At 37.8% G+C, this 23,441-nt stretch overlaps 1 protein-coding gene across 3 annotated transcripts in view; it reads right to left on the bottom strand.

The window, feature by feature from the left end:
- The window catches only part of HSD17B4 (hydroxysteroid 17-beta dehydrogenase 4), a 104,434-nt gene that overhangs the window by 30,974 nt on the left and 50,019 nt on the right, over window positions 1–23,441 (bottom strand). For all 3 annotated transcript variants that reach the window (XM_075541426.1, XM_075541427.1, XM_075541428.1), the window contains exons 15-19: window positions 21,592–21,663; window positions 18,667–18,770; window positions 16,668–16,733; window positions 5,286–5,355; window positions 4,486–4,592 (exon numbers count right to left, since the gene is read on the bottom strand). In XM_075541426.1, coding sequence (XP_075397541.1) covers window positions 4,486–4,592; window positions 5,286–5,355; window positions 16,668–16,733; window positions 18,667–18,770; window positions 21,592–21,663 — 419 coding nt within the window. The remainder of the gene's footprint in view (window positions 1–4,485; window positions 4,593–5,285; window positions 5,356–16,667; window positions 16,734–18,666; window positions 18,771–21,591; window positions 21,664–23,441) is intronic.

Genomic DNA, 23,441 nt, shown 5'->3' with positions numbered 1-23,441 from the left:
ATTCATCACTGCTTTTTAGCGATGCATAGTACTCCATTGTATGTATGTACCACAGTTTTTTAATCCTCTCATCAGTTGATGGAAATTTGGGTTCTTTCCAACTCCTTGCAATTTTGAGCTGCGCTGTGATGAACACTGGAGCACAGATGTGTGGTTGTGGTTTGTCCCTTGCCTCTTCTGGATATATGCCCAGTAGGGGGATTGCTGGGTCATATGGTACCTCTATTCCTATCTGTTTTACATATCGCCAGATCGATTTCCTTAATGACTGTACATACCTACAGGCCCACCAGCAGTGGATGAGAGTTCCTGTCTCCCATAGCCCCTCCAACACTGTTGCTTTCTGACTGTTTGAATTGGGCTACCTTTGAGGGTATTTGGTGGTATCTCATTGTTGTTTTGATTTGCATTTCTCTTATGGCTAAAGATCGGGAACATTTTCTCATGTTTGTTGGCCATTCGGATTTCTACCCTGTGAAATTTCTTTTCAGGTCCTTTGCCCACCTCCTTTTTGGAAGTTAGTAGAGTATTGTAGATTTTAGTAATAAGGCCTTTGTCTGAAGTGTCCTTGCTAAAGATGTTTTTTCAAATCCATGGGCTCTCTTATTACTCTCTTGGTCAATTCTTTCGATGTACACAGGTGTTTTATCTTCAGTATATCCCACTTACCAATTTGTGCCTCCTCTGTGTTTGTGTCCTTCCCTATTTCTGATAGCCTATGTATTCCCTTTGTCAAAGTTCTCAGGTTGGTCCCGATTCCCTCATTGATGGCCCTAATAGTTTGGGGTTTAACCTTAAGGTCTGTGATTCACCTTGAGTTTATTCTTGAAACATTGAGTAATTATGTTGAAAGATATACCCTCAGTGTACACCTTTCCTGATTTTAAACCATGCAGTATTCCCTTGTTCTAACAACTGGATTTTGGTCTATGCACAGGTTCCACATAAGACAATAAACTGTCTGGAATTCCTTTTCTTCTCAATCTTACCCATAGTTTGTTATGACCCATGCATACTCACCAAAACAAAAATGCAACATTCTGGTACTTTCTGCTTTTAGCCAATATCTACCAGATATGGTATCTTTCATGTCATAACACACCTTCTGAATCCACCTTCATTTTCGGGCAGTTCTCCATCAATGAATTGCTGCAGCTGTTGTTGAACATTTCGGTTGATATTCCCTCAATTCCTGGAGTCTTGTATTTCCTTCAGTGCAGCTTGAATAGCCTTATCATTTGTATTTGATCATATACTACCTATTGAAATGGTTGACCACTGACCAATTCTTTTTGGTATAATAAATGAAGTCCTTCCATGTCCTTTCAATGATTTCTGCATCATTCAATATTTGCCCACAGAAATCTTCAATATTGTAACTCAAGACTTAAGTTATTTTCCCTCAATTCTTTCAGCTTAAAATATGCTGTGTTCTTACCAATTGGTTTTCTAACTCCAGAATTTTACACATTCTGTTATAATACTTTGTTTTCTCAGGATCCTCTTTGAAATTCCTCTTGAGCTCTGTTACTTCCTAATGAGCACCTGGTGGTTTTGCGGTTATTCACTGGGCTGTGAGCCACATGGTTGGAAGTTTGAAACCAACAGGTCCGTAGGAAAAAGACTGAGCTTTCTACTCTCATAAACAGTTACAGTCTCAGAAACCCCCAAAGGGTCACTAAGAGTCAACAATGACTCGATGACAGTGCGTTTGGTTTTTGGCTTTGGACCTTGAGTTTGGTTTTTCGTTTTTTTTTTACTTCATCACTTATCCCATTTGTGTTAGCTAATCTACATTTGAGACCATGTTTCAGAGTATCTTCTTATATTCACTTTGATATTTTCTTTCTCTATCTTCTTAATGACCTCTTGTTTTCTTAATGTATGTTTTTCTTGATGTCATCTCACAACTCTTCAGGTCTTTTATCAATAACGTTTGTCTCCTTCTGTAGATTCCTGTGTATTCCACATGGCAGTCCATGTGAATAGTCATTTATGTTGCACAAAAATGGTATTTGCAATGAAGTTATTGGCCTTGCAAAATTCTATTATGCAATCACCAACTTCATTTCTATCATGATGGCCATAGATCCCACTTACTGTTCACTGTTCTTTCGCTATTGTTTTCAACTTTCCCATTCCAATTGTCAATAATTATCAATGTATCTTGAGTCCATGTTTTGATCAATATCAGACTGAAGAAGTTGGTAGAATTTCTCAATTTCTTCATCACTAACTTTAGTCTTTTTTGATGCACGTATGTGAACAATAGTTACATTAACTATAACTCCTTGTAGGTATATAGGTAATATCCCATCACTGACAGCACTGTACTTCAAGATAGATTTTGAAGTGTTCTTTTAGAAGATGAATGTAACACTACTTCTCTTGAGTTTGTCATTATTGGTGTTTTAAACCATAAGATTGCCTAACTCAAAGTGGCCAAACCATGCCATTTCAGCTAACTAATCTTAAGATATCAAACTTTACATGTCTCATTTCCTTTTTCGGTGATTTCCAATTTTCCTAGATCCATACTTTGTGCATTCTATGTTCCAATGGTTAATGGATGCTAGCAGCTGCGGCTTCTCATTTTGGGTCCTGACTCATGAGCAGATGAATATCTACAAACCTCATCCCATCATAGAATTAAAGCTGACTCTACTTTAAGGAGGCACACTTCCAACCTGAGAGCTCATTTTCTGGTACTGTATCTGATCATGTTTCACTGGTATTCACAAGGTTCTCAGTGGCTAATCTCTCAGAATTAGACAGCCCAGTCATTTTTCATATTTCTTAGTCTAGAAGTTCTGTTGAAATCTGTTCATCTTAGGTAGCCTGACTGGTATTTGAAATACTGGTGACATAGCTTCATTCTTCACTGATTAATCACTGCTTCTTTAACTTGTTCTGGTGATTGGCTCTGTAACTCTACTTAATAAGAGTATACTCTTTGTTTATTCATCAAGATTAAATACTACTTATTGGCTTTGTACTTATTAGCTTACTAATATTGGGTGTGCCATCTCTGGCTGGTGCAAACTTAAATGTTCAACTTTTAACTATAGGTTGGTGGTTTGGATCCATCTAGCAGCACCTGGAAAGCTACGTCTTTGATCTGCTTATGAAACGTTACAGCCTGAAAAGCCTCTGGAACACAGTTTTGCGCTGCAGTACATGGGTCACCATGTGTTAGAATCAAACCAACTACACAGCTTTAACTTCTTCTTAAAAACAAGTTGTACACCTATTCTAATTTTTCATATGAATAAACATAAGTTCTTTTATGACTTGATTTGCATGCTGCTGTGATGCTAGAAGCATTTATTAGTGGGTAATAAATTAGAAAACTATTATAAAGTGAAAATGCACACCACCAGCGAGTGCTATATAAAGCTCTGGTGTCAGAGGGGCCACATGTTGCTCAGCAATTCAAGACCACCAGCTGCTCCACCACAAGCTGCTCTATGTGAAACAAACAGCTTTCCACTCTTTAAAGAGTTACAGTCCCAGAAACCCACAGGGGTAGTTTTACCCTGTGCTATCGGGTTGCTCTGGGTCAACATCGACTCGAGGGCAGTGAGTAGGTGAGGTGGAATTATCAAGAATGAGGCACTGGAAATGCATTCTCACAAATGCACAGAGAATAAAGTGTTAAGAGGTTTTGGAGCTATTCCAAAGTCTTCCTTCTTTTTTTATATAAGTATCTTTTGACTTGTTCTTATGCAAAAATAATTGTATATAAAGATATTTTCCTCATTGTTTGTAACAGATAAAAACTTGAAATTAACATAAGTTGCTATAAACTACTGCAGCCAATTAATGCTGGTGTATGTTTATTAGAGTTCAAGTATAGGCACTTAATATTTTTAATTAAGTTAAGTAAGTATAAAATAATAAAACAGAAAAAGAAATCTCAAGTTTCCTTTTAAAACAAAGGTACATGCTGGTGTATACTCCTAAATACATGCATATTCTTAAATAATAGCATGAGAAAGTAAGAAATAAAATCTGCTTTATTAAAAGTGAAACTCTATATCCTTTATAAATGGAGCTCTGGTAGTGTACAGGGTTACAGGTTGGACTGTTAAGCCTACGGTTAGCAATTCAAACCCCCCCTGCTGCTCCATGTGAGATTAAGCTATCTCCCCACATACAGATGTACAGCCTCAGAAACTCTATAGAGCATCTCCACTCTGTCGTGGGGCTTGCTATGAGTACAAATCAACTCAATGGCTACTGGTTGGTACCTTGATAATACATCTCTAACAGGGATATTTATAGCTATACAACTGCAAGTGTAGTTGCCAATCCAGTGAAATAATGCAAAGATGATGCATGTATGGATTGTGATAAAAGTGGTATGAGCCCCCAATGAAATGATTTAAAAAGAAAAAAGAAATAATACATAGATTGCTACCATACACCACCTATTTTAAATACATGCATAAACTACTTCCTTTAAATACATTAATATACATATACCTTAATTGCCTTGAATCTGGACACGTCATTATCTGCAAACTGCTTTAAAACATGCCTGGCAGAAAATCCAAATGTACATAAGCCATGTAATATGGGCTTGTCAAAACCTGAAAGGAAAGGAGAAGGACAGAGAAAATTTAGTTTAATATAATCACCTGTCACGTTCTTAAACCAACCATTTTTAGCTTGGGTTTTTGGTTGTTGTTGTTTTACCATATTGTTAAATTGAATTCGTCTGAATTATACCTCTATGAGAGGACTTCAATAGTTTGTGGGGAAATTATATTATCATTGAATTCCATTTCCACAAACTTTTTGATGTCTCTTTGTATTTTAAATAACATGACATTATTTCATAGAACAATTCCCATTGAGAGAAATTATATAACAAACAAACAACCACAACAAAGAAAAATAAAAATAATTTTAAAAGATTGTGAATGCAAAGATTTTTCTTGTTTCAACATTGGTTGTAATCTGCCATCATCCACAACGATTTCAATGTCAATGTGTAGATGAGCCTTCCTTAGTTCCTGATCTCTTCTCCAATAGCCTTGTCCACCCACAGTGACACAAACACCCACGCCTAAAGCCCTATCTTTGAATTTACACTAGCAGGAGTTTCCTCCATGGGAATCTGAATTTCAAGTATGCCACTTTTCGGACAAACACCTACCTTTCAATAGCCTTCACGCAATTATAGCTCAGGAAGGGCTTTTTTCAGATGTTGCTCAAACTCCCAGTCATAAATAGCAGAAGCTTTAATGATATTATTTACACCAATGTGATTAGCAACTCACCAGCTAAACTAGCAAAATCAGGATCAATATGTAAGGGATTCCAGTCTCCACTGAGGCGGTACAAAGCAGCCTGTAGAGAAAGAATTGCAAAACCAGTATTCAGTGATTTCTTAAGACACATTAAAAGGAAAACAAGGAATATGGCTTGTTATATAAGAAATGCCTTGTAATATGTCTAATTGTAGCTCTGTTTAAAGGGGGCGGGGGGGGGGGGAAGGCTGTCAATAAAAAAGGATTACTATAAATTGAACCCTCTACCCGCTACTTATATTCTACTGACTAAGCAAAGACATTTGACTGTGTGGATCATAACCAACTGTGAATAACATTGAAAAGAACAGAAACTCCAAAACACTTCATTGCACTCAATTTTTTTTAAAGATTGCAAGAATTGAAGGAATACCCATTGAAATATTCAACAAGCTGATGCACACTGGAAACACTCATTCAACTATTCCAGGTAATTTGGAAGACAGCTACTTGGCCAATAGGCTAGAAGAAATCCTATCTGTGCCCATTCCAGAAAAGGTGACACAATAGAATGCAGAAATTATCAAATAATCACCATTTCTATCACATGCAAGTAAAATTTTACTGAAGATAATTAAAGCATGGTAGAAGCAGTATATCAGCATGAAAGTGCCCGAAATCAAGATAGATTCAGAAAGGACAGGGAGTAAGGGATATAATTGCCGGTATTAGATAGATCTTTAGCTGAATGCAGAGAATACCAGAAAGGTGTTTACTTGTATTTTATTGCATATACAAAAGCATTCAACTGTGTGGCTCACGACAAACTATGGATACCACTGTGAAGAACAGAAATTCCAAGACAACTCTGTTCATTTGGAATCTGTGCCTACACTTGGAGACAGTGGTTTGAATACAAGGAAACGCTGCATATTTTAAAATCAGAAAAGATCCAGGTTGAATCCTTTCATCTATTGAATCATACTTATTCAATCTGTATGCTGAGCAAATAATCTGAGAAGCTGGAGTACATGAAGAAACAATGTGGCCTCAGGAGAGAGGCTCATTAATTAACAACCAGCCATATGCAGACGACACATCCTTACTTGCTGAAAATAATGAGGGCTTTATGCACTTATTGATGATGATCAAATATTGTAGCCTGCAGTATGGATTGCACCTCAAATGTTTTTTGTCTCACAACTGGACCATTAAACAGAGAAAAGAGTTAAGTTGTCAAGAATTGAATTTTACTACAATATTCCATCAATGCTTATGGCTGTTGCTGGTAGACGCCGTCTACCTTTCATACAGCAGAACAAAAGGGCACCCGCTCCTGCGCCATCCTCACAATTGTTATGCATGAGCCCATTGTTACAGTCCCTGTGTCAGTCCATGTTGTTGAAAATCTTCCTCTTTCTCACTGACTCTACTTTATTGAGCATGATGTCCTTTTCCATGGACAGGTCTCTCCTGATAATATATTCAAGGTATGTGACATGAAGTCTTGTCATCGTTGCTTTCATATTGCTAGTTTGCCTAGGAGTCCTTATGTGGTACAAACTATTGACTTGCTTGGCTCCTATGGGAAAGGTTGGCAGTATGAGTTCACCAGAGGTCCCTCAAAAGAAAGGTCTGGTGATTTATTCCCCCCACACACACACAAAAATAGCTATGGAGAATCCCATGGAGCCCAGCTCTACTGTGGCCCACAGGAGAATGCAGGTGTAGAAATAGCCGGCCGGCAACTGGCCCGTTAGGTTCGTTAGATAAGCACAATAGGTGAGTAACAATAAGGGCAAAGTCACTGTATTTCCTGCATTTCACTTTTTCAAATATAGCAAAGATGTAAAGAGTATATCTTAGTACTGAAAAAATAAAATTCAAATTTCCCAGACTAGCTAGTAACAAGGTCATTTAATGCAATGATATAGTAACTTGGGCCTTAGAGGTCTGCCTCAAGATTTCTACCCTTCCTCATAATTTAATGTGTTAAACTGTCTAATACTATTATGTTTTGAAAAGAATAGCTAAGTTGATGTATCTGACTCCAATAAGAAAATTATTATTCTACATATTTTATGAAAATAAAATTTTATATAATTCATAGGAACATTTAGTTTTATTTTTCACATGCTTTGTACAATTTTTAAAACCAAATTCCTTCCCTGACACCTATGTGATGGTTGTTACAGGCAGTTGAGTAGGACCCCGAGTCATGGGAATCCAGTTCTGAACCATTGCAGTTGTGATCCACAGTTTTCATAAGCTAATTTTCTACTATACGTCACCAAGCCTTTCTTTCTCTTCTGTCTTCATCTGGAAGCTGATAATGTGTTCCTCAACAAAGCAACACACAAGCCTCCAGCCAGACAGACAGATTCTCAAGCATGTCACAAAAGACAGGTGACCAGAGGGCTTTCAAGCAGATTACCAGCTGATTGCTCTTGGAAACTACTAGATTATTCAATATTTTTTGCTCTACATGTCTCCTTAATACTACTAAATCAAAGATTCTATATGCAGAGTGGAGATGCTCTATAGGGTTTCTGAGGCTATATGTGGGGAGATAGCCTAATCTCGCATGGAGCAGCAGGTGGGTTTGAATTCGGTATAAACTACTCTGTGTAAGATGTTTAAAACGGTAATTTAAAAAATGTTTTAAGAAAACCAAAACAGTAGATAAAGAGATATGCATCATGTTGCATACAAATGAAAAATAAATACACATTTTAGGGATTGAAAAGGAAGCTGTCAAAACACATGGCTTTGGTATCAGACAGATCTGGGCTCAAATCCAGCACCTTTCTTAACCCACTCTAAACCTCAATTTCCTCATTTAAAAAACTGAAAAATTACTGGAATCAATTTCACAAATTAATTTGAAAAATTAAATGGGATAAAGCTTACAAAGTATTATCCTTGATAAATATGAAAACCTCAGTACATTTTAGCATTATAAAAAATTTTAGTAGCACCTTAAAAATCCAGCTAGACCAGAGGATATATACTGGTACAGACAGGAACTGGAAACACAGGGAATCCTGTGCTTTACACAATGGATGTATGATTTGAAAAAAAAAAATAACACCCCCCCACCCAAAAAAAAGCTTTTAGTAGCACACAAAAAAATCATTTTAAGAACAGTACTGATATTTATATTCCACAGACAGCATTCTTATAAATGAAACAACTTTTAAGAAATCATATTATATAATCTCTATCTCTGTGGTTACATAATCTGTTGTCAAGGGACAGAGTGTTGTCAAGGGACAGGAGTGAAGGGACAGAGTTTAGCCTGTCAATCAGGTGGCAGCTTGATGACCTCTTTTGGAGGTGCTAAGGAGATAAATACCTTACTGGAGGAGGGACACTCGCTCACTCCCTGTGAGACATTCCTTCTGATAAGACATATGGAGCTATGATAGAGTCCTGGAACTGAAGGAGCCACCTGGAGAGCCCTGCCAGTGCTGAGATGTTTCCACTGCCAATGGATCCCTAAGACTTTCCACCCACTGGCCTGCAATATTCCTGCATTTGGCATCATTGCATGTGTTATGTGAGTCTGAAGAGGAATTTACAGATTGGTATTGGACGTATGGACTTGATCTGACTGGGCTAGGATGTTTTCTCAATATTCAATTGCTCTTGTAGCTAAAGCTCTTAATTATGCACATATGTGTCTCTCTGAATTTGCTTCTGTAGTCCACCCAGACTGACACAATCTCCTACTATTATATGATGGCAATGTATCCTAGAGATGACAGAGTTAACAGAAGCAAAATATGATGCATATGAGAAATACCCAACGTCTACTGGCTGGATATTTACTGAATTCAATCATAATGTAAAACAACTGATCTCTAGTTAATAAGAAAAACTATCAAGTTTTCATTTACTAAATATTTTTGGAAGGCTGACACAAGCCAGAAGGAAAGCAAAACTTGTTCTTTGTTTCAATTATACCAACAGCAATGGTCAAAAAATAGCTACAAAACAACCTCTGTTGACTCAAGCAGCACTTTATTGACAACTGGAACATTGAACTCTGTCCTTTCTAGATATACAACCTCCTTCATAGACCATACTAGAAGAACCCAAAATTGAAAATCCACTGGAGAACCCAACTCTGCCTTGAACTTACTTGTAACAGAACTAAAGAACCGCAAGATTCATGGCTGGACTACCTTGCTTGAGAAGAAGCACACAATTGTTATCCCAAGGCTAGGGTATCGGTGTTGGCTAGACCTTACTGAGTTTGGGTCTATTGCTTTGAGGATGTCCAACAAATGACACCCAGAGATCAACATAGGGTTGCTATGCTGTCTTCAAGCTCTCTGTGCCTCTTTGTGGCACGCATTCATCTACCAGGCGTGGTCCTGCCTTCATCAGTAAATGTAACTGGAAGTACTGTCATTCCACCCAACTCTCACAGCTTGTGTAATTCATGTCCAACCACCCAAGTTATAAAGATATACAAAGTTCACAATTCATGTATTAGAGACTAATAAAATATCTTACACACTATAAACTCCTTTGCACAACAGTATTTTACACACTGATTATAGTAATGTTAATATCAATAGAATTCCCTTAAGCTCCATGAGAATGATCTAGTGTGCTACAACAAATAAAGATGCCTCCAATAGTAAATCAGGAAAATACAGAAATCATAGTTACATGAATGGATTTTCACTTCTCACAAGCTTGATCTTAGCCCTAAGATAAGAACAATTAGTTCTTGTAACATGGCCATGACCAGTACTCACCCTCATGAGATCATTGAAGATTTGGGGGCAATAGCAAAGTGTGGTGAAAACATCAGAAGGTGCCTGGCTATCGGGAAAAATAGTGTCTGGAGTCTTAAAGGTTTGACTCAAAACAAGAAGCCATCTAATTGAGGAGTCATCCAAGTCCACACAGAAGAAGCACCGGAACAGGTGTAATCCAACAATTATAAACAATAAGCTCCAAACCCGAGGAGGCCACACACCTGGTTTGCAGAACACTGTGACTGTGGAAGCCCAAAATCCATTTGGAGGGTCCCTACGTGTACTGAATCCCGAGTAAATCCCCACTGCTCACAGACTAGGAATGTGAACAGCACTCATATCAGGCAAAAAGCACTGTAAAGAGGTTCTTAGAAAATGTACTTAGACTGGAATATAACACCTTGCCATCAGATCTCCTTTTGGATCCACTTTCAATTTATCTTAAATTCTTCATATCTTTTGCTTTTTCTTAGATTGAGGTCTTTCCCTGTTTATATGATCATTATTACTGAATCCTTTTTTTTTTTTTCTGTCCTTTGTCCCGTTTCATGGTTTAACTTTTGGTGATTCTCTATAGGGAAGTCAGGATTTCAGACAGTCACTGAAGTAAAGGGAGGGTGGGAGAAATGGGAAGTCACCACAATGCATGCAAGCAGGAAGAAAATGTTCCAAACCTGACTGTGTTGATGGCTGCACAACCCTTCCATATTTTCTACTACTGTCCTTCTGTTTCCTACCCTCACATCCCAATCGACAGTAATGAGCACTGCGCCTTGACTGCACATTTGATCACTTTCTGACTGAAGGCATAGAATTCTTCATTTTCTGCACCGCTAGTTTTAGTGGTTGGTGCATAAACTTGAATAATACTTATATTGATTGGATTGTCTTACGCATAGATAGGCATTAGCCTATCACAGACAGCACTGTCTTTAAGATAGCTCTTGAAATATCCCGTTTTTGTCGATTAATGCATAGCGATTCCTGTGCATGGTCATGCCCAGCACAGTAAACCGTATGATCTTCTGATTCAAAATGGCATCAGCAGCACAACTCAGCTAACACCTAGTATACTGAATTATGTGTTCCATTTCATCTTTAATGACTTGCAATTTTCTTACTCATAGTTTGTACAAGTTCCGATTATTAATTCATGTTCACAGCTATTTGTTTTCATTTTAAGTCATGTCCAGTCAGGAAATTAAGGCCCCAAAAGTTTTAGTCCCACAGGTTTCTCTTCATCTGCGTCATTATGGGGTACTGTACTTTGAGAAAGCAACTCTTCCTGAGTCATATTTTTTGTGCTTTCTCACATGATATGATCATCTTCTGGCACTATCTCTGACAATGTTCTACTTCTATTCATTAGGTTTTCAGTAACTGAAAATGTTTCAATGCTATCTGTATATAGTGATTTGCAACCATTAGAAAAGATTGGAGCTTTTCCCATGGGGATAATTATAATGTACTTCAATAAATAAAAATGATAAACCAGGGACACATATAAACTACAGATAAATGAGTGGATTTTTTTATCTTGCACTTAAACATACCTTAATCTAAAAATAATTATGTCTTATGACATGACGCTGCATAAAACCTATCCCTAAGAAGTAATCACTGAAGATGTAGAGGCAATAGCAAAGTGTGGTGAAGAAAGCAGATGGTGTTTGGCCATTAAAAAGAATAGTGTCTGGGATCTTAAATGTTGTTTTAAAACAAAACCATCTAAGTGAGAGGTCAGCCAAGTCCGCACAGAAGAAACACACCAAATATGTGATCCGAGAGCTATTAATAATGAAAACCAAACCTGGGACAGGGAATGCTGTTAGAGCTTACATTCTTAGCAACCAGTTTGCAGAAGGCTATGTATGGACAAGGAAAGTCCAAAACTCATTCACAGAGTACCCCAGTCGGATTAAGCCTGAGGTTAATCACCTCTGACCATGAACCAAACAAGGGAAAGGCCTAGTTATCAGATACAATGTGGGGTAGAGTACTGCAGTTTTCATTAGGCCAAGGTGTGAAACCTTATCGTTGACCTCCCTCTGATTCAATGTATATTGTTGCAGTTTTGAATATTTTCTGCTTTGTTTTCAATTGTGGTTTATCTGTTTCATTCTTTCAATCCTTCTGAGCCATTTGTTTGCATCTTGTTTTGATTTTGTTATAATTTTCTATATATGAAACCCAGAATATGAAATATTAATATGAAACGCAGAAAAGGTAAGCCTATAGAGGCAACACTGGATTAATAGATTCAAAACCAAAAGAAGAGTGCCTGGGGTCTTAAACGTTGCCGGGGAGGCTGGCAGAAACAGAGAGCTGATAACGAGTACAAGGAAGAAATATACTGAAATTGGTTGTGGTGATGGTTATATAATTCTTATTAATACGACTGAACTATTGAAATGTATGATCCTGTAAATTGTATGTCAGTAAAACCATTAAAAAATCAAGATTGGAGCTTCCAACTTGGGAGTCCATCATTCACTGAGTAAAGGGGTGTATAGGAACGTACTAAGCTCATGCTGCTTCCTCTGCAGAAAGTAGTACTGCCTTTGCCTCAGCCTAGGCAGAAATCTGTGTCTTCTGCCAACATCCATGACACTGAAGCAGAGTCAGATGCAGATTTACCCTAATTTGCAAGTGTGATAATACTTAGACCCATCACAGTTCTGTGTAAGAAACCTTGGCATTGCGGTACCACGAGGGTAGAGAGAAGGCGGGGGAAGAAGGGGAAGAAAGGAGAACCAATCTCAATGATCAACACACAATGTCACCGCCCCTCCCCCACCTCAGGGGGACAAAAAGCAGAAATGTAGGTGAAGGGAAACAGTAGAGGGTGTAAAATATGAAAATTAAAATTATTTATAAATTATCAAGGGGTCACAACGGTGGACAGGGAGGAGGAGATGAGCTGATACCAAGGGCTGAAGTAGAAAGAAAATGTTTTGGAAATGATGATGGCAACCTACATACAAATGGGCTTGATACAATTGATGGATGGATTGTTATAATAGCTTTAAGAGCCCCCAATAAAATTATTTATTAAAATTTAAGATTTTTTTTAAAAAAAAGAAATCTCTACCTAGAATACGTATAAATTACTATGTGTAGCATTACTTACAATCTAGCACAAAGTGAACATCTATACAGGACAAGTCATTAAGTGCCTCTGGATATGAGGCACTGTGAAGATACAAAATCACTACCGAGGTATTTCTGATAACAATTGATCAGTATCTAATTACACTGAATAATCAAGTACATCAAACTGAGAAACATTCTATCAAATGATTTACCCACCCTCTTCAAAAATATTAAGGTCATGAAAGAGAAAGGATACCTAAGGAACTGTTCCACACACTTAAGGGTCAGCAGACAGACCTGGAAACTATCTATTGGGTTTTTTCTTGTTTTGTTTGTTTTGATTTCTGTTGCTGTTTGTTTTTGTTCATTTTCTTTTGCCCTATGTCTATCTTTAAAAGATAGGCAGGATGAACAATCTCAAAGAGAAAGCAATGGGACTGGCAGTTCAGGGGGATATGGGAGAGGACCAGGAGCAGGAAGCCAACAAACTCAGGGATAAGGAAACAAAACAAGACCTAAAATTGATGGTGAGGGGGGCATATAATGCCTGGTGTGTTTAATCAAGAGCAATGTATCTGGGAGGAATTACTGAGAGCTGAATGAAGGGTAAGTATGACAGCGGGAAAGCAGAAAAGTGAAAGGAAATAGAGGAATTAAATAGGAGCCAAAAGCTATTTATAAAGGTAAAACTACAGGCATGACTACATGGAAATATATTAATTTATAATGAAAGGGATAGAGGCCAATGTACATATATGTATAAGTATTAAGAGTGCTGACTATATTAAAATATACTAATTTATACTGAAAGGGATGGAAGCCAATGTACATATATTTATATGTTAAGTATTAAGAGAACAACGGACTTTGGGCCTCTACTGAAGCCCTCCATTAACACAAAAACACTTTGTTCTGATAACCTGGAATTCTTTGATGCTCACCTTCTCCACACGATCGCTGCAGACAAAATGGGTGCATAAGCAAGTGTGGTGAAGATAGCTGATGGTGCTGGCTATTACAAGATATAGCGTCTAAGGTCTTAAAGGCTTGAAGATAAGCAAGTGGCCATCTAGCTGGGAAGCAAATAAGCCCATATGGAAGAAGTATACCAGTCTGTGTGATCATGAGGTATTGGCAATATCAGGCATCAGAAGACCCAAAAAATATCATATCAATGTAAACGAAGGGGGCTGGAGTGGAGAACTAAAACCCATCTACAGAAAATTGGACAGCCCCTCACAGAAGGGCTACTAAGAAGGGATTAGCCAACCAGGATGCAGCATAGAACTGATGAAACATACAACATTCCTCTAGTTCTTTAATGCTTCCTTCCCCACTACCATCATGACCCAGTTCTACCTCACAAACACAGCTAGACGAGAGCATGGACAGCAGTACAGAAAAGAGCTCACAACACACAGAAATCCAGGACAGTTAAACCCCTCAGGAACAATAATGGCAGTAGCCATACCATGAAGGGAGGGGGGAAGGTGGAGGGATATCTTAAGCCCCCCCACCACCACCCACCCAGGGTGACGAACAACAGAAACATGGGTGAAGGGAGACAGCAGATGGTGTAAGATATGAAAATAAAAATCATTTTTAACTTATGAAGCATTTATGAGGGTAGGAGGGGGAGGAAGGGGGAAAAAAGAGGTGCTGACACCGAGGGCTCAAGTAGAAAGATATTTTTAAAGGGATGATAGCAACATATATACAAATGTGCTTGACACAATGGATTTAGGGATCATTATAAGACCTTTGAGCACCCCCAATAAAATGATTTATTAAAAAAATTTTTTAAGTTACATTCTCAGAAACCCATAGGGAAGCTCGACCCTGTCCTGTAGGGTGGCTATGAGTCAGCATCGACCCGAGGGCAGTGTGTTTTTAAGACAGAGACTGGGTAGCAGAGCCTTATTAACAAATTTCACCTGTTAATTAATTTCCCTAATTAAAATAAGCCTTCCCTGACATTGGCTATACAAATCAAAGATGTGTATTTAATCCTTCTTACTTATAATAGGTGCCCTAGAGGGATAGCAAAAGAGAGGAAGGTTCTCAAATAGACAGACTGGCACAGTGGCCACAACAATGGACTCAAACTTCACAAGGTGGGGATGGAGTGGGCCGAGGCAGTGCTTCATTCTGTCTCCCATGTGATCACGATGAGTCAGAACTGACTTGATGACATGGAATAACAGCAACAGTTATTTCAGACATCTATCTCGACACTCCCATGTTCTTTCCGCTCCGCGACAACAGACACATTTCTTTTACTTCATTTCTATCTACTAGAGCGCAGATCCAGTTTCAAAGGGTCCACAAATCCCCTGATTTTTTTATGCCAAGTTTTATTTATACAAATTGCTTTCTAAAGATTAAATAACTTTCAGTATATGCTGTAGGATGTCAGTATGATATAAAATGATCAAGAACATCTGTCAAAATTTTGGGTGAACATTACTTATGCACCAAAAAAAGTTTCTGACATAAAAAAATTTACTCTGTCACACAGCAAGATATTAAAACCTGCTTAAAGCTAACAAAAAGTTCTACTCATATGAGAAAGAGTAAAATATAGAAAACCTCTTAATTCCCTGCGTGTAGAAACTGAACCTTGGAAACTACTCAGCTTTTCTTATCTACAGCGGATACATTTTGCTATTCCAGTGTCACCCAAGCAGCCCTGGCGGCTCAAGTCAAAATGCTCAACTGCTGTGGTCAGTCGTTTGAACCCACCAAGCCACTCTGCAGTTTGCTTCTGTAAAGATTAAAATCTTGGAAACCTTTTGACCATACTTCATTCTTTCTGGCTTATAAAACTACATTTCTACTAGCCAAGAAACATAAATTCTGCAGAAGTGAGAATCCAATATGACAAAAAGAACTTATGAATGATATGTTGTCATTCATGGCCACTCACAGGCTAATTTCCGCGGTTAAAAGAGTCTAGGCTCCATTTGTTTGGTTAATCTTTTGCCATCTTTCAGAGGAATCTTAAGGTCTTTCAAAAACAAACGGACTTTTCTTACCTTTAAGGCTGCCTTTGTAAAATGCCAGGACATTTTATCTCTTACTAGAGAACAAATTATTTAAACCAAAAAAGATTAAATCAATTACAGCTAAAATGCTTTATTTTGTCTTTCCTCTCAAATTAGCATAAAACAATCTCTATCCAAGCGATGTTAACACACATTTCTGTCCTGATAAAGGAGGGTAGGACGAGCGTTGGCCTGCTGCCTAACGCACTTGTGAAATTCTTTATGACTTGCATAGTCGGTAAGACAAGCACTTTACTGCCAGGAAAATGTATGGCTTTTTAAACCAATGAAAGCCATTTTGTATTTTTTTTAATTTCTAATGGAGAAAAAAATACAGATAAGTGAAAATCGAGAAAGAATAAATTCCAACTACAGAACTATGTTTTTATTTTTATTGAACTGAAGGACTCCACTTTTGGATTCCCAAACTGCTGGTGAGGCAGAGTTAACAAAACATGAGTTTCAGTAGGCAGAAATCTCACTTTTTAAAAGCCCATTCGTACCTGGTTGAGAGAGGTGCTATCCGTAAGTACAGCATCTGGTGGTCTATTAGGTGTGGCTAAAGCCATCTGAAATAAAAAGATATTACACACTAAAACTTAAACACTAGCACATTGCTTTAGCCAAACTGCTATTTGATAAACAACCATGTTTTTGTAGAATAAATGCTACAAATTGAGTAAAAAGGTTAATTGTTTTCATATTTTATGTTCAGGAAATAATAAAATTTAAAATTTCATAACTTCTATACTCATCTACATTATGATTTCTGAAATACTACTATTTAATATAGAGAATTATATAACCAGATAAATTCTCTAGACCAGTGGTTCTCAACTTCCTAATGCTGCAACTCTTTAATACAATTCCTCATGTTGTGGTGACCCTCCTAATGATAAAATTATTTTTGTTGCTACTTCATAACTGTAATTTTGCTACTGTTATGAATCGGGTGACCCCTGTGAAAGGGGCATTCGACCCCCACAGGGTTCGTGACCTAAACTGGCATAGGGTTTCACCATGACTGTGTTAGACTGCTAACTACATGATCAGTAGTTCAAAACCACTAGTCACTCCTAGAGAGGAAGATGAGGTTTTCTACTCCTGTAAAGATCTACACTCTCAGAAACCCAAAGAGGCAGTGAGTTTGGTTTGGGTAAGTATTAATATATACTTTTTATAATTAACACTGGTGAGAAATGTGTTTAGTTATTATAATAATATCTAATACTATTTTGGGGGGTTGTTTTTATCATTTGTTGTATATCCAGAGAATAATTTCCAGTGACTTTATATAGTTGTATGGTTTTAGTTTGTTTTTATAATTTTTACTAGTTATGGTTATTTCACTGGGGAGAGATCATGAAAGCTCCACAGGACACTACTACTACAGAAGTCATCTCTCAATATTATTTTGAAATATCTTCCATTAATATAGCATAATATTTACTAAAGTACAATTTAATACCTAAAAAATCAGAGCTAAAAGATTAAATTAGTATAAAAATATAAATTATAAAATACTTCTTTTAAAATGTATTTTCTTGTTTGAGAATTAAAAAGTAACTAAAATTGACTTACATAAGAAAAATAGGAATTTTAATTAATATAGATTTTAATACATAGAGAAATTGCAAGCCATTCAGGTTGCAGTGCAGCAAAGATGAAACTTACAACTTTCCTCTAGTTCCCACCCCACCCCCACTATCATGATCCCAATTCTACTTTACAAATCTAGCCAGACCAGAGGATATACATTGGTACAGATAGGAACTGGAAACACGGGAAATCCAAGATAGATGATCCCTTCAGGACCACTGGTGAGAGTGGCGATACAGGGAGGGCGGAGGGAGGGTGGGGTAGAGAGGGGGAACCGATTACAAGGATCCACATATAACCTCCTCCCTGGGTGATGGACAACAGAAAAGTGGGTGAAGGGAGACGTCGGACAGTGTAAGCTATGATAAAATAATAATTTATAAATTATCAAGGGTTCATGAGGGAGGGAGGAGAGGGGAGGGAAGGGGAAAAATGAGCTGATACCAAGGGCTCAAGCAAAAAATAAATGTTTTTGAGAATGATGATGGCAACAAATGTACAAATGTGCTTGATACAATGGATATATATATATATGGATTGTGATAAGAGTTGCACAAGCCCTCAATAAAATGATTTAAAAAAACATCATAAGTTTTCAAGACTTGGGGGTATTACAAAGTTTGTACAAGAAGAAACAAATACTATCACAATTATCTCCATTACATTATACTTAATTGATTATAACTTTTCTGTATGTAAAATGTTTATATATGCATGTTCAGATATAATATGTACAAATGTACACATCAATGGCATTTCAAATCTAAGTAAAATATCTGCTACAAAGAATAGATTATTCAACTCTACTCTATGAAAAGACATGTATGATAATATAGCAAGTTCAAAATATAAATAATGATCCTTAACTACACATATTTTGCTTCTAAATAAACTATGGCCTACCTTGACTTTGTCTGATGTCCGTTTTCCACCAAACCCTCCAGAGCCAACAATGAAGACAGAGAACTGATTATAACATATAAGTTCTTTCTCAGAATATGAATAGACTAAAAATAAAAGAAATAATGAAAGTTATTACTGAAGGACATAACTACTGAACCAGGATATGTTCAACAATATCTTTAGAAGTTTCAAAATTGAAATCCAATTTAATTTATCAACTAAAGATGACCAAGGTATTCATTTTAATATATTCACCAAATGTCTCTGACAATCAATTTCTACAACTTGTCTATTCTGGGTGGAATACACAGAAAAGAGGATCTTCTCAAATTCTTTTTTTTGCTTACTGTTGTGTATCTACTATGAGTTGGAATCAACCCTATGGCACTGAGGGTTTTTTTGAGTGATGGGGAAATTTACTTTAAATGGCATATGGGGCCATGCACAGTCATAGAAACATTGCAGAAGACAAGCCACATGGACCCCACCACACCTCGGAAGCTGGAGAAGTCATAGAGAGACCCTTGCCAGCACTTAGATGCTTACACTGGACCCAAAAACTTTCTACCTACTGGCTTGTGATGGTCCTGCACTTGGCTTCATTGCATGTGTTTCATGACTCTGAGGAGGACTTTATGGATTGTTATCGGACATTTGGGATAATATCAGACTTATGGCCTTGGACTGGACTGGGCTGGGATGTGTTTTTAATGCACAATTGCTCTTGTACATAAACCTCTCCCTGATATACACACTTGTGTCCATGGATTTGTTTCTCTAGTCTACCCAGACTAACAAATTATGATGTCTCCCAGGGAGTAGCAGAGAGAGAGCCTCCAAGGAGGAAGTTCCAGATTTCCCAGAATTCTCAGGAGAAGGCCATGCCCACACAAAAGTCTCATTGGCTCTCTCCAGATTGAGAGCCTAGACTCCACCCCTACACTCTTAATCCTTAAACTGACACCAGATTAGGTGACTACCACACATTGCATACCAAAAAAGTAGAAAGTTGTATTTAAAATCAGAGTTTCTCTGTAGTATCATGTGGAAAATTGGGTACAGAATTTTATCTAAGCTTTATCAATAAATTACAATACACTGTGTTAAGCTGCTAACCACGAAGTTGGCAGTTCAAAATCACTACGTGCTCCATAGGAGAAAGATAATGGCTTTCAGTCCTAGAAACCCATCGGGTCACTATGCTCTAGCATTGATTCAGAGGCAGATAATTTGATTTGTGAAGATGGTGACCAGTAAGCAAACTACAGCTGAGGAATAAAATAGAGTAAGGCAGTTAAATAAGCATTCCAATGCCGTCTAGTAGATTTCGAATCACAGTGGGTCTACAGGGCATAAAACTGCTCCATAGAGGTTCCAAGGCTGTAAATTCTTTACAGGAGCAGAAAGTCTCGCCTTTCTCATATGTAGTGGCTGGTGATTTTGAACCACTAACTTTGTGGTTAGGAGTCTGACACAACCCATGACACCATCGGTGCTCATTCAAGAGAATGCCAAACAAACTCATTGCCATTGGATACATAGCAACTCATAGCAGCCCTAAAGGACAGGGAAGAACTGCACCTGTGAGTTTCCGAGGCTGCAACTCTTTGCGGGATTAGAAAGTCCCATCTTTCTCCTACAGAGCAGCTGGTGTTCTCAAACTACTGACCTTGCAGCTAGCTGCCCAATGTGTGTCTACTATGAGGGCCACTCCGTGAGGGAGTAGGAGAGATTGAAGCTAATGCTATTGTGGAACTCTGCTTTTGTAATATGCTACAAATGGTAAAAATGGCAGGAATGCTAAAAGAGAGTTTGGAAAATCCGCCAAATACTGGCGACCTCTGGAATGATTTAAAAATTATCTAAAAGATAGAGGAGAAAGAAGAGGGGAGAGAAAATGAACATGCATAAATATTACATAGTCAACAAAAACAATATAGTTAAAGAATATTTAGGAGCATCAAAATGTTCTCAATATCTTAAGTAAAAACCAAAACAAGTTACCAAAAAGCATACAAACTACAACCTCCTATGTATTTCAAACAAAATGCTAAAGACTGTGTTCCAAATATCATAAAATTTGAATTCTCCACTTTCAAATGTTTACCATCCTTTTAACATTGTTTTCCCATTGCAAATAAAATGAGGCTATAGTGTTTAAGCCAATCGTGGTGGCAGGGTGGGCTGCTTAACTGCAAGCACTCCTGGGAGAAAGATTAGGCTGCCTGCTCCCATGAACTGTTACAGCCTTGGAAACCCTACATAGGGTCGCTGTGAGTCAGCAATTGGTTTGATTTGGGTTTGCTTGTTTTTTCATTTAAGCCAAATTTTGAGCTAAGTAGCTGCATGAGCAGGGTAGAAACCTGACCACCATTAATAAGAGTAATTCACTTGTCAATTATGTTTCAAGCCAAGCATTTTCACCACTGGGCCATCAGGGCTCCACGCTTACAATACAGCTACTTCTCAACAGCAGGCTGTCTACATATTCCTTCTGATTAAAATGCACTCCCAACAGCGTAATTCTCCTCTGCACTCTCAGCCACCACCACCAAACCTAGCCCAGTGCTGTGGAAGTCACTTTCGGCCCATATGGAACCTATGGGACAGAGTAGAACTGACCAGCAAGGCTTCCACGGCTGTAAAATTTAACAGCAGTGTACCGTCACACCTTTTTCATGGGAGCAGCTGGTGAATTCACACTGTCAACGTGTTAGCTAGAGGACGAGCACTCTCACCACTGCACCAGCAGAGCTCTTTGTAGACTCTACACAGCCCCAAACCTCACCTCTGAGCTTTGTTTATATTGTTTCAAATTCCCTGAAATGTCCCTTGTTCCCTCTGCCTTCATTTCTCTGGTGAAGTATTATGTTACATCCAAAATTCATCTATATAAAAATGTTATAAAAATTATAAATGAGTTACCATCGATAAGAATCACTAAACCGGATCCTTTATCTAGGATATCAGCAATATGTGATTCACATCTTAATTTTCCTACAGGAAAAGAAAAAAATAAGATTATTTTATAGACCATAAATTATTATATTAAATATGAGGGAATTTCAAACAATTTCTACTGTAAATTTAATAAAATCTAAATGCTATGGTTTGAAATCATTTTCTTGAACTCAGAAAAAATTATTCAATATTGAAAGCAATTAGAACACCTATATAACTTTGAAATATCATTCTTTCTGATGAATTATATTTTTAAAGCAACAATTTTCAATGTCAATAATCTGCTCTGTTACTGTCATTCAACAAACAGTTGTTGAACAAATAATATCATTTACCCAACTCCTTCTCAACTCAACTATTATGGATCTAATGAGACAGAATTTCTTTCTAATCACACAGTTCTTTTGTGAACCCTTTCTCACATTTAATGTCAGTGGATAGCAAAGGAAAATCAGGATTGGTGCAAGAGGCTCATAAACAACCTGCAATGTGTAGATGACATAGCCAGGCTTGCTGAAAGTGAAGAGAACTTGAAGCATTTGCTGATAAGATCAAAGCCCACAGCCTTCACGATTACACTTCACAGATTACACTTCAACACAGAGAAAGCAACAATCATCACAACTGGGCAATTACAACCTTGTGATAAATGGAGAAAAGATTAAAACTGTAAAAAAATCCATTTTATTTGGATCCACAATCAGTGCTCATGGAAGCAGAAATCAAGAAATCAAACAACATATTGAACGGGGTGACTCTTGCAAAAGACCTCTTAAAAATGCTAAAAAGCAAAGATAGCACCTTGAAGATTACAGTGTACCTAACTCAAGATATGTCATCTTCAAATGCCTCATGGGAATAGGAAAACTGGACAACACATGAAGAGGACAAAGAAAACAAACGGGTTTGGATTACAGTAATAGAGGGATATTGAATACCCCGTGAGTTGTTCAAAGAATGAACAAGCCTGACTTGTAACAAATGCAGCCATGACTCTAACAGTACGATGACATGCTTCATCTCACGTACTTTCTACACGGCACCCGGAGAGACCAGCCCCTGGACAGAAGCATCGTATTTGACACAGGCTAACATTGAAACAATGGCTGAAGAAATGGGCTAAACCCTAACCAGGACTGTGAGAATGGTATAAGATCAGATACTGGTTCACTCTGTTGTACACGGGGTCACTGTGTTGGACTCGATCTCACAGAACCTATTAACAATGGATTATCATTTTCTGGAGGCGAACCCCTCATCTTAATTTCAAAGTCTGTGTTTCTCTTTCATTCTCTGTATGAGGAAATGGTGCCATCTACCCAGCTATCCACGCTGGGAATTCAAGTATCATGTCTGGCACATAAAATGAGAATAAGCAAGTGGTAGCACCTAGTGATTCGGGAACTGGCAACCTCATGTGTGACATATTGGCATCATGTGCCGCTAGGTTTGCAATGGCTATGGTCTTTCAAAAGCAGACTACTAAGCTTCAAAGCTCTTCTGCCAGTGGACACAACAGGCAACATTTCGGTCAGCAGCCGTGCACTTAGCATGTACACCACCCAGCAAGGTTACACTAAAACTTTAATTATATCAGATACTATTCTGAGATACATGATTAACATTTGGGACTTGAAACAGGGACGTGACAAACGCAAAGGCATTTTAGACGTAACATCTGGTAGCAGCAAGGTGAATGAACCTGAAAGGAGCAAGGATGGAGGCAGGTGATAAGCTTCGGGATAATGATGGCCTACAGCAAAGCAGAAGCGAACAGAAATAGGGTCCTAAGTATGTCAAGGGGAAGGAGAAAA

This window comes from Tenrec ecaudatus, chromosome 2, assembly GCF_050624435.1.
Source record: "Tenrec ecaudatus isolate mTenEca1 chromosome 2, mTenEca1.hap1, whole genome shotgun sequence".
Lineage (NCBI taxonomy): Eukaryota > Metazoa > Chordata > Mammalia > Afrosoricida > Tenrecidae > Tenrec > Tenrec ecaudatus.
Note: the sequence above shows the minus strand (reverse complement) of the source record. Positions and strands in the feature narration are given on the sequence as shown.